Source organism: Clupea harengus, chromosome 8 (assembly GCF_900700415.2).
Source record: "Clupea harengus chromosome 8, Ch_v2.0.2, whole genome shotgun sequence".
Lineage (NCBI taxonomy): Eukaryota > Metazoa > Chordata > Actinopteri > Clupeiformes > Clupeidae > Clupea > Clupea harengus.
Genome location: NC_045159.1, coordinates 1,056,591 through 1,069,157, shown reverse-complemented (window position 1 = coordinate 1,069,157; position 12,567 = coordinate 1,056,591). Strand labels below are relative to the sequence as shown.

Here is a 12,567-nt window from a genome sequence, read left to right as displayed (position 1 = left end):
GAAACTGTCTGAAATGTTATGGATTGTGGAATATGTTTTAATAACAGATAAGCCTGTGAGGTTGATTTTCAACCAACTAACAACAACTTGGCCATCATTACAGCGCCAGTAGTTCTGATCCAGGATCAGTTTCACAGTGTAACTGCATCCGGTGGCTCACTTCTTCATTACTGCCTTTTTTCCCTTTCAGTAACTTTTGAGAGATTACTTTTCACAGTTCACCTCATCTGCTGATTTACAACACAGACAAACATTACTAGCAGACTGCTTTGAATAAATGAAAAGGAGATAGATGTCTTGTTTATGCAACCACTCAAAGCAACTACCACAGCTCGCAAAACATCCAGTGAAACAATATGAAAGAATGGAGAGCCTCACCCTGCTGAGCTAGCACTACGCACTTAGCTTCTGTGCCATCCTCCTCTATAAACCAAACACACTATAAAAAGAGAGGTGACTTCACCACCTCTTACAGTGAAACTTTCCCAGAGTCCTCTCTGAAAAGCTGTCCATGCCTGTGAAACCCGTGAAATGCCATCATAAGTCCTCCTGCTTAAGTCTTTTGTGTGCCGTGTCACCGTTTTATTTCAACAGTATTTCATGCTTTGATAAGTTGGCTGCTTTGCTTCGCCTTTCTACAGACAGATGCTCGACTGGCCGAAAGGCTGGGCTGCCAAAACGTGTACACACAAAAACATTTGCCACCCTGTGTGAAGCGCCCTTGCTATAAATAGATTTATGAACACCCTCTCATTTGGTCAGATGGAGATTAATCCACCTACCTGTGGCTCTACATATTCTTCCTACAAGTCCACCATTGCACACGTGGGAGTACACTGAGTGGTGCAGTAGCTTTCACCATCTTGCACACACATATTCTACTGCAGTGATGAAGTGATGTGGGTATATATATATATATAATAATATCCAGTTGTTATGAGGCTGTTTTATATACAGGGGGGCAAACTAAACAGATTGTTTTTCAAAAGAGGAGGTATAGGGATGTATCCTCTCTATGGGTCTTTGGGCAAGATTCGCTGTAGTAAACCAAATGTTGTTTTTAAGTCCAAGGATTGGAAAAGAATTCAACGAATATACTTTGCCAGCATTTTTTGCCAATATGCCAGCGTGTGTCATTTGCGTGCATCAGCTGTACATTTTCACGTTATCTACAATGTATTAGTGATTTTAATGTTTTAAGTCAGAAGAGAAAGTGTAAAAGAGAGAGAGTGGGAAAGGGGGAGGGGAGAGAGAGAGAGAGGGACATAGAGAGAGGGGTGGGGGGAGAGGAGGGGGGAGAGAGAGAGAGAGAGAAAAAGGCAGAGGAAGAGAGAGGGCGAGGGGAGGGAGAGGGAGAGGGAGAGGGAGAGAAAGTGTTCTAGGCGAAGGTCAGAAAAGAAGCTATTTAATATGAAGGAAGTGACATAAATGGATGTCTCCACGGAAACCAGGTAAATGTCATGGAAGGCTAGTTCGAAATGCCAGCACAATGGCCAGCACAGGCCATCACGACACAAACAGGCTGAAGAGACTGGACTGTAACATGAAGATTGACAACACTGGCTTTTGACCTGTCTGTCGCTGTCTCTACCTCTCTACCGCTGTTGAACTCAAACAGGCTGAGCGATAGCTTAAGTTGCTTAAGAGCCTTCTAACCCCACAACAGTAGAGTGGAGGCTAGAGGTCGGTAGCTGAGTACATGCTGTTCTCAATGTATTTCTGTATGATGGTGTTGGATTATAAAAAAAGGTGTTCTAGTCACATTTGATGGCAGTTATAGATACACCATATATCTAAAGGTTCAGCTTGAGCGGAAAGAAGTATGCTATAATGAGAGAGGCTACGGCCATCATGACAGCCCCAGCAGTTTTGATTCAGGATCAATTTCACCATGTAACTGCATCCGGTGGCTCTTCATTACTGATATGAGAGCTGTTTTCCTTTCAGTAACTTTTGAGAGATTACTATTCACAGTTCACCTCATCTGCTGATTTACGAGTCTGAAAAGAAAATGGCAACATCTAATGTCTGATGATGTTATGACATCATGTCAACACAGCAAACATTAACAGCAGACTGCTTTGAATAAATGAAAAGATCTCTTGTATCTGCAGATGTTTAACACTCAGTTTGTTGTTCAGGTCGAGTGAAGTGTGAGTGTGTTTGTGTGGATATGTGAATAGGTTTATGTCTGTAAGTGTATGTGTGTGTGTGTGTGTGTGTGTGTGTGTGTGTGTGTGTGTGTGTGTGTGTGTGTGTGTGTCTGTGTGGATATGTGAATGGGTTTATGTCCCTGTAAGTGGGTGTACGTGAGTGGGCGTGCAGAGTTTCTCTCCCTGCAGACCGGAATCAAAATGTTAGAGAAATGTTATTAATCAGTCTGACAGAACCTTAATTAAATGCACTGTAAAATGACAAGAGAGAGAGGGAGAAAGAGAGAGAGAAATAAAAGAGAGAGAAAGAGAGAGAGAGAGAGAGAGCATGCAGACGCTACGTTATGCGCAATTAAATAAGAATTTACCGTGTCCCAACCTAGGAGAGACAGGTGAGGGGGAAATAGATCTTGCCCAGTACAACTCACCCTAAAGAACTCTTTAGTGGAGCCAGAGTCTAGTGTACCATAGGCAATCTCTGTCTGCTTGGCCAGGTCCTCGGCACTCTCAATGGGGGAGACCATCCTCTCCACGGTGAGGAAGGCTGCCAGGTTGGCAGTGTAGGACGAGATGATGATGAGGGTGAAGAACCACCACACACCCCCAACAATACGGCCTGAGAGAGATCTGAGAATGGAGGAGGAATAGAGAGAGAGAGAGAGAGAGAGAGAGAATAGGCGGGAGAGCAGGAGGCTCACTTTTAGGGGAAATTACACTTAATCCTTCTGAGTCCAGTGATGTTTAAGGAAAGAACCCTTGTAGGGTCACAAAGGTTTTCATCCTTGTATGTCTGCCTTTGCTTGCACCTCGTATGACCCAGCTTGTTCCTGGGCCACACAAAACACAGGATACAGGAGGATGAACACGTAACTCCACTCACCTGTCTCCAGAGAAGGAGTCTGCTCGCTACCAGAGTACACAGCACAAAGAGAGGCTTTCACTAATGGACGAAAGCAATAATACGGCCATTTTCACTGGCCTTGGTATTTCTCCCTAGCTCCATATGTTCTCAATTGAGCTGAAATGAGTGTTTAGCTGTGCTGCGTTGTAAAGGAAAACATGCACTGTGTTACTTAAACGAATTCCCTGTGCAATTCACCTGAACAACCAAGAATGTGTTTGTAGATACTCATAAAACCACTCATGATTCATCTTCAGAGGACAGAGCTCCATAAGGACGGAAGATGTCAACAATGTAAAAGACAATGCCTGTTATGTGGAACAAGGCAAAGATGAACCGACAACAGAACCCCTTCCAAAGAGCCTGAATGCCGCTCAGAATTTCTGTTGACCATAGAGATGGAGAGCATGAATGATGACGAAGGACTGAAGACATGTCTTTGGAAGAATGAATGATGACGAGGACTGAGGACATGTCTATGGTGGAATGAAAAGTGACAAGGTCTGGTCTGGTGCAATGAGAGGGGGGAGGTCGTGGAGAGGGCTGGATCAGTCTTCCACTGTAAATGGGTTATATGCACCAGGCAGATGACCGTAAAATGGGAGAATATGCAGCAAAAACACGGTAACCCTCCAAGAGGCATGCATGAGAGAGACGGCAAGACCAACACCAACACACACACCGACGGGCGAGTGAGTGATCACCCTGTGCATTTTACAGTCAAACACATGGTGAATATAAGCTAACCAAGTGGATGCATAGCACCACATGCAACATGCAAGCAAGAGAGAGAATAGTGCAAGAGAGAGAATAAGGGATAGTGAGGGGAAAAACAGAGCAAAAATAACAAAAGTAGAGTGGGTAAGCGACGGGAAGTGAGAAAGACAGTGAGAGAGAGGAAGTGAGAGAAATAGAAAGGGATAAATGATAGAAAGGTAATAGAATTACTGGGCAGGACTGGAGAACCAGTGTGGACCAGTAGAAAAGAGAAAAAGAGAGAGACAAAGACAAAGAGAGAGGAGAGGCGAGGCGAGGAGAGGAAGACTGATAAATTATAACCGATTTGCTTTAGGTCCCGTATTCCAAATAAGTAGCTGAAAGAACTAGGGCCCATGCAGACCCAATTGCATCACCTGTGACTGGCGTTGGCTCACAGCAGTCACAGGCTGCAGCGTTTAAATGGCTTACACAGCATCCTAAATAAATCTCAAAGGAGGTACTGGAAAAAGACCCGACTGGATATCAGATCAGAAGAAAGAGCAAAAGAGAGAGCGCTTGAGTAATATGGCAAATGAAGGAGGTTGGCAACAACAGCGGAATGAAGTCATAATAATGGACCGAAAGAAAGAACAGAGTGGTGAAATAAACACACATGCAAAAGAATCGATAATAACATATATGCACCATGGCCCAGTGTGAGTGAGACTGTGACAGTAAAATGCAGAGGGACGAGAGGTGGAGATGGTTGGAGGTGCTTGATGGGAAAGGACTGACTGAGCACCAACCTTGGCGAGATATCGCATCCCTGCTGCATGAAGGCACCCAGAGAGAACCACAGGCTGTTAAAAATGCCAAAGTCATTGGGCGGGTCGGGCGGAGACTGTGGGTCTTTGGCCTCATCGTTGTCGTCCAGGTGCCACTCGTAGGGGCTGAAGCGGCTCACCAGGAAGAGCACCACGCTCACGCCGATGTAGGCGAACACGATGCACATCCAGATCTCATAGGCCAGCGGGTCCAGGAAGGAGAAGACCCCCGGCTTGGATTTCTGGGGCTTCTTGATCATGATGGAGATGCCCAAACTCATAAAGGGCTTGGAGAAGTCAATGACCTCCTCTCTGACCAGAGTTATAGTGAGAGGGGCCACAGCAATATCAGCTCTCTGGAAAAATACGAGGTGATCAATAAGACAGTAAACCTGTGGAGACATACATGCAGATGTGGCCGACCGTACACAGTGTGCCATTGCAACAGAGTTGGTTCTTTAACGAAATAAATGCGTAAAATGCACACATTTATCAGAACACTAAAATAAATATACGTACTCTTATTCTTCTAGTCTATACTGTGATTCTAGTCTTATTCATTGAAAACATATAGAAAATATTCCTTCCGGGTCATTTAAGATAAACAAGAGCAAACAGTGGATTAGTCATACATAAGTACACATGAAGACAAACGCAAACATAATGTTGTCACATGAGCATGATGGTGGGCTGAATACATACGCTGAGCTAGACAGGTGGTTCAACCAAGCATTACATGTCGAGGGGAGTCTCCTATGTCTCACATTAGTCTGCCCATAAGTATTTCATTTTTCCTGTGTTTAGCACACTTGCTTACTTTGTCTCCATGGATGATTGAAGGCATTGTTGTTTTCAGACACAAATAGAACATAATAGCTCAATAGCTCAAACACAAACACAGGTGCACCCAGTCATTAGACTTTGACTAGGGTGAGGTCATGAGGAGGTCAAAATGAAGACATTGTGATGTCATATGGTCCCTGGCATGGACATTGGGTTGTTAAGCAGACTGTTCACAGAAAGTTTAAGTTTTGACCTCTGGACTCTGGAGGCCTCTGGACCTCCATACAAAATAAAGTTGGCAGGAATTGATATTAAACTCCATGCAAAAAATCAAATCATGCCGGGACTGGCATTCTGCTGATCTCGCCCAGTTCTTTAACACACAGAGACACAGGGGACATAGACACACAAATAAATCATGACGCACACTCTGGTCTTTCACGAGCATACTTCCTGTCTCGCACACTACCCTACATTGCAATCCCCAACGTCTTCCCCCCCATCACAAGATGATTTGTTTATGAATGGTAGGAGAGAGGAAGCGAGGGGATTAATGATTGGGTGCTGTGCTACACCCCCCCTCGCTTCCTCTCTCCACCGTACCTTCCATCTTTCACTAGCTCCACATAAAACATGTCTCTCCCTTTCATTCCCCCTTACACAAAGCCAGTGAGAGTGCTCTTATACTCTCACTGACTGAAATGGTAAAGAAGTAGCCAGCTCAGGGGACAGAGGACTTGATCTGCGCAACACAGTGGATTAGACACTACTGTGAAAAGAGGCCCTAAGACCAAAAGACCTGTGTGAAGCCAGCAACACTTAAAGGCTTAAAGTTCACGCACAATCAATTCCAGGTCAAAATGCCATTGAAATGTACAGATATATGATACAAATACTAATGAAAGTGATGCAAGTGTATGCGATGATGTGGAATGTGTATGAACATCAAGACTATAACAAAATGATGTATCTGTGAAAAATGTCCAAACCTTAAAACTCTAAACTTAACCTAATCATTTTAAACATAATAATAACTTAAAACTTTAACTGTGCATAAAAGTTAATGTGGCATGTTTTTCTTCAAATTTGCCCATTATCTATGTGAGGTGTGTCTATGTGGCTTTTATTTTGACAAGAAAATGAGAGGTTTGAGTGTCTCTGGCTTCATGTCAACTTTAATATCGTCCGACTGGTTAGTAAATGGCCACCAGGTCTAGACTTACCCCATACACCAGTTCACCCACCATCCCGTTCCAGGTCTTGGTTTCAGGGTCTCTGGCCCCATACTTTCCATCGGCAACAATGGACAGTTTGTATCTAATTCCGACATGTTTTGCGATCTCTGAGGCTAGGTCCACACAGTAGCCCTCATAGCGCTCATTCCCCTCCAGCTGATTATAGTTTTTCTTGTACATCACATAGGGAGCTTCCTGTTAATTAAACGTAGGCTTGAGTTTGTCACGCACACACACACACACATACACACAGACAAACACACTCAGAAAAACAGACAGAGAGACACACGCACACACACTGAAACACACAGACACATACACAAGTGTACACACACGTGCACACACACACGCACACACACATACAGACAGACAGACAGACAGACAGACAGACAGACAGACACGCACGTAGGCACGCACACAGACACATACATGCCAAACATTAAGATTAAGACACAAGAAGAGAACACCTTCTAAAATGTCTCTGAAATGACAACATGCATGCATGCACATCCTCAAAACCACACCACTATACACTGCTAAAGATAAAGACAATGACTTCAACATTACACAGTGTGAAACACAAACATCCACATGCACACGTTTATGTGAACACCATTTCACAGGTACAGTATACACACATTCACCACCATGACTCACCACACAAAAGTGAAAGTGTGAAACCCAAACAAACGCAAATGCACACACACACGCTCGCACGCACACACACACACACACACACACGCACGCACACAAACACAAAAACACACGCCGCAAGCGTGCGCCCACATGCACACGCACGCACACACGCACACACACACACACAGCTCACCCCATGACAAACAAGCTAACCCGGTGCACAGCCAAATGCATCCAGTCTCCATTGCACTGACACAGAGCTGAGACCAATAGCGTAGTGTAGTTGCAAAAAAGGTCAACTGGATTCCAATTACTGGGGTGTTGCAGGCGGACAGTGCATTTGCTTTGCCCCGGCTTAGTGGGGGACACAAGGGTGAAGGAGACAAGGAGGAGGCGGTCAAGGGAAAGGGTGGTGGGCTACAGAGGGATCGGGAGGAAACTTTCCAGTTCATGAAGTAAATGGCACTGACTGGACATCACTGCAGAGCGCAGTGGAAGAATTTACATTGCCATAACATCCAATACAATGTGCAGGGAGAAAAGCATAATTCAACGGCAGACAGCATAAAATAAATAAATAAATAAATAAATAAATAAATAAAGGATGCATTATCCTCATGTCAGAAAATGACTGCAGCCTTGATGTTAGAGTCACTACAAGTAGAGCAGAGCCAAGCTGAGGTGGGGGGGGGAGGTAAGAGCGTGCTTTGTAGTGGTGGAGGTGGGGGCAGGGGGGGGGCGTGGGGGCTAGGAGAGGTTTAGTGAGTACTAGATGCTTGAGCACTGGGGGCAGGAATGACTGGCGCAATGGTTCAGTTGTCTGTGCTGAATGTATCCGTCCCTCATGGTGCGCGTAGGGAAGGGAGGGCCTGCGCCCTACAGCACCGACCTGCTCTGACTCTCAACAGCCTGTGGAGCGCTGCTCACGCACCCTCATCTGTTTCGGAGGACGTCATCTGTCCATCCGCTCTGCTCCCACGCTAGAGGGACAGGCTATCTATTTCCTGTGGGGTCTCAGTTTAATCTCTTCCTCATCTACACTGTGTGCCCCAACAACTAGCACACAACTACACTGGATGTCTAAATGCTCTGTCTGTCTTTCTATCTGTCTGTCTGTCACATTCTGAATTTGCCTAAGATGAGTCCATCGTAGGCAGAGTCAGAAAGAATGTCATTTCCTTTAAATGTAAGATAAGGCAAACCTTATGGTACATTTAAATAATGACCGTCAACAGTGGCTAATGTAGATAATTACTCTGGTTTGCTGGCCTACAATTATCCCCATTCTCCTCTCTGCCTCCAACTGTTTCATTAGCGGGTTAATTTCAGTGAAGCGCTTGAACAGAGGCTTATACGCTCTGTTAATGGTTATAATTACTAGCCTACATCATTTCACCTTAGGTGTAACTGGTTCTAAAATACCTGTAATTAGTACCTTCATAATATATTCAATTGTGAATGTGTATATATGTGTATATGTTTTCATTCCCTGTGATCTTTAAGTCCTGCACATCGTATCTATATAGTCCATCATATTAAGTATGCTATTTCAACATTGCTATAAAATGCAGGGAAAGATATGATGCACAGCCTTTGTACTCAAATTTTGTGAACCTTTGCTCATTTTCTCTCGATCTAATCACAGTAATCATCAAGTGACTCTTGCATAAAGTGCTCTCATTCTGACTGTGGTGTAGTTTCCTGTCCTATAGACATCCTGCCCTTTCCTTTTAACCCCACTCCCCCCCCCGGTAATGTCAGGCTTAATAGCACCAAGGTATCATACTTCAGTACAGAACTTCAGGAGATAAAAGCAAAATCATTTTGAGCAGGACAAACAAAAACCACTGTTGCAGAGTGTTTGTTTAGGTCCTCCTCAAACCCTGAGCATTTTGCATCTCCAGTTAGGAAATAACCATTGCCTTTTTGCCTGCAGTATTCTTTCTGGTTTTTTTTTCTGCTCTTGATTGTTGTTTACATCGAATCCAAAGTCATTCACCATTTACTTGATGAGGAAGAAACAGGCTTCTACTTACGTATGTATGCAACAGTATGAGTTTTAGATGCAATGAGAGCGCTAGCCTACACATGTCATTACCAAAGCCCGTATTGTGATGTCACTGCTACGACAGGCCACCGAAGTATAGAAATCAAAATGCTTTGGCACCCACACGGATACAGTTGAAACACTCTTATGTGTATCGACTGTTTCAACATGTAGTGAGTGGGTGGAAAGCAACTCAAAAGAAAATGGTTCTACCCTCCCAGGACAGAATGTAACAATGGACACCTTGACCTTGAGTGGCAGAATTGTTTTAGGTGGAACATTTAAAATCAACATGGGAAAGTGTACCATAATAGTAGTGACCACAATTGTTCGGTTTTCCACAGAAGTTGACTCGTTGGTAACCTGCTGGTCCGTTATAAAAACAAATTTCTCATATTCATTCCAGTACCCCATCTGAAAGTGACACAAACATCAATGTTATTGAAAAAGAAGCATTTTCAGACAAAAGCTGTACAGGTTAAATTAACTGTCTGTCATTAAGTTTAAGTGAAACATAATATTCTCAGTCTGTGCGAACAGGGCAGGGCAGCTGTAGAGCTCCTCTGTTATGGAGGAAGCTGCAATACTTACATAGACAGTGCCTGGCTTGTCAGGGTTATGTTGATAGTGTAGGATTAGCTGAGATTAAGTGTGTATGAGTCTGTGTCTGTGTGTCTATGTGTGTCTATGTGTATGAGTGTGTGTCTGTGTGTCTGTGTGTATGAGTGTGTGCCTGTGTGTCTGTGTGCATGAGTGAGTGTGTGTGAGAGAGAGAGGGAGAGAAACAGAGATGCAAATGTGTGTGTGTGTGTGTGTGTGTGTGTGTGTATTCCTGATTGAGTGTGCATGTTTGTGTACATGTGTGTGTGTGTGTGTGTGTGTGTGTGTGTGCATTCCTGATTGAATGTGCATGATTGTGTACATGTGTGTGTGTGGGTGTGTGTGTGTGTGTGTGTGTTTGTGTATTCCTGATTGAGTGTGCATGTTTGTGTACATGTGTGTCTGTGTGTGTGTGTGTGTGTGCATGTTTGTGTACATGTGTGTGTGTTTGTGTGTGTGTGTGTGTGTGTGTGTGTGTGTGTGTGTGTGTATGTGTGTGTGTGACTGTGTGTGTGTACAACACGTAATCTTCTGATTTGATTTCCTCCTACTTTTAGTCCAGTAATCAGGCACATTGTAGCAGACCCCCTGTTTACTAAAATGGGTAATTATGATTTGTCAAGATGAATTAAGATGATTTTAGCATGGAAATCGTGTGTGCCACATTAACCTGACATGTAGCTGGTCTCTCTACTCCGCATGCCTGTCATGCAAGCCTCACTTACCTTCCTCGCTCCACCCGGCTTCATCTCATAAACATCAATGGTGAAGTTTGACCTGCGGCCAAAGCTGTCGAACTGGATGTTGCCTGTCATACCTTGAACCTGAACCTGTTATGCACCAACAGAAGATCTACAGTAATATCTTTCACAGTGGCACAACGACATCAATAAAAGGGCTAAGTTAAGCCATACCAAAATGTCAACAGGTGAAATACATAAAAAAAACTGGTCAACAGATGGTGTGTGTGTGTGTGTGGGGGGGGGGGGTAATATTCTTAACCGTACTGTAAACAATCACTGAGAATAAATAAATACTGACTGACAAGGGAAATGTTTTTCAGACAGCATTGAGATGTCCTTGGAAGCACTCTGGACCCATCCTACCATTTTGAGCGCTCGCTCTATGTCAATGCCTTGACTCCAGGGCACAGCAGGGTTCGCCAGGCAGTCCCCCGCGCTGCCACGCCTAGAGATGTCCACGCGCTGTCTCCGGAGGTAGCGGAACGCCTCGGCAATCACCAGAATGGCATCGTGAGTCAGTGCAGATGTGTACTAAACAAGATGAACAAAAGGCTCAACACAAGCACTAATGTATGGATCGAGATACATATTCAGGTATCGCAGACATGTATGGCAAACAAGCACTTCAACGTAGCCACAGAAAGAGGGAACATTTCTATCGCTTATGATGCTGTACCTTCAGAGGTGTATTTTTGGCTTCGGGGAATTCTCTCTCATCCAGACGGTCCCAGCGCTGGAGGAACTGCTGCACGATGGGATTCTCTGGGTTGATGATCTGAAATCCTGTGATGTTGGCTCCACCAGCGAAGACCTTGTCCAGGGACATGTTGGCGAAGCCCTGCGAGAAAACAGGCCAAATGAGTCACAACGTCATATTTATTTTATACAATTTTTTTACATACTGAAAACAGAAAGAAAAATGTGCATATGCATTTGTGTATGTGATACATTTTGTGTTTTGTGGGTATGTTGTGACAGTACCTTTCACATATTGAATTTCAAGTATGTAATATGTAAGTACTCACCAGATTAGCCAATATGTAATGAAACCCTCTGCCATTCTTTCCTGATATGGCTGCCTGTTGAACAGAACAGATTGGATGGAAATATACATTTAAAAATATAAATATAAACAAATTGGATTAGAAATATATTCCTTCACAGATAACGTGTGTGTGAGTTTCCCCCAGATTTCCCCAAATCATTCAGTTTTTTGGACTGTGTTTTCAAAGTATTTCTGTGTTAATAATGATTCAGATTAATAAAAGCAAGAGGTGCGTCCTGCAATACTGTTAATTCTTGTGTGTGTCTCCATGGAAACCCATTGCATAATGCCTGTCCAAATGTTACGTCAGAACCTTTGCCAGACAACACATAGCCAGAGTTTACACTTTGCTCTCATTGACTGGGTAGTATTGACGTCAATCTGCTCTCTCAAACAGACTCGGCTGGGATTACTGCAGCACAGCTAAACAGACAAAATGGCAGAATGTAATATAATCTTCAATTCAGACTCAGCGGAAATTGATCTACAGCTCTGGTATTTCTACTGCTGATTGTAGGCATCAATCAACAAAACAACAACTAATATTTGTATTCTATTTTATATCTAGGCTTATTTTATATTTAAACTATATGGTAGTACATATGGTGCACTCTAACTGTTTCATGGACTGCAATAAAATATCCTGCAATCTATGCATGCACCCAAAAACCTTATTTTTCTCAAACTCTGTACATAATTCATATCTGTCACCATAGTTGTGCCAAATCCATAGTTCACTGCCTAATGCCACTGTCTGATTTCCTTTTACAAATGAATACAGTGAAATCTTTGACCTTGAACATTTACATGCATCACACAGAAGAGGAGCAGAGACAGAGACAGAGAGAGAGAGAGAGAGAGAGAGAGAGGGAGAGGGAGAGAGAGGGGGGAGAGAGATGGG

General features: G+C 43.7%; 1 protein-coding gene across 4 annotated transcripts in view; it reads right to left on the bottom strand.

The window, feature by feature from the left end:
• The window catches only part of gria3a (glutamate receptor, ionotropic, AMPA 3a), a 56,600-nt gene that overhangs the window by 11,412 nt on the left and 32,621 nt on the right, over nucleotides 1–12,567 (bottom strand). For all 4 annotated transcript variants that reach the window (XM_012819561.3, XM_031571397.2, XM_031571395.2 and 1 more), the window contains 8 exons: nucleotides 11,647–11,700; nucleotides 11,298–11,459; nucleotides 10,985–11,152; nucleotides 10,604–10,708; nucleotides 9,585–9,692; nucleotides 6,584–6,790; nucleotides 4,560–4,933; nucleotides 2,582–2,780 (listed from right to left, as the gene is read on the bottom strand). In XM_012819561.3, the coding sequence (XP_012675015.1) occupies nucleotides 2,582–2,780; nucleotides 4,560–4,933; nucleotides 6,584–6,790; nucleotides 9,585–9,692; nucleotides 10,604–10,708; nucleotides 10,985–11,152; nucleotides 11,298–11,459; nucleotides 11,647–11,700 (1,377 nt within the window). The remainder of the gene's footprint in view (nucleotides 1–2,581; nucleotides 2,781–4,559; nucleotides 4,934–6,583; nucleotides 6,791–9,584; nucleotides 9,693–10,603; nucleotides 10,709–10,984; nucleotides 11,153–11,297; nucleotides 11,460–11,646; nucleotides 11,701–12,567) is intronic.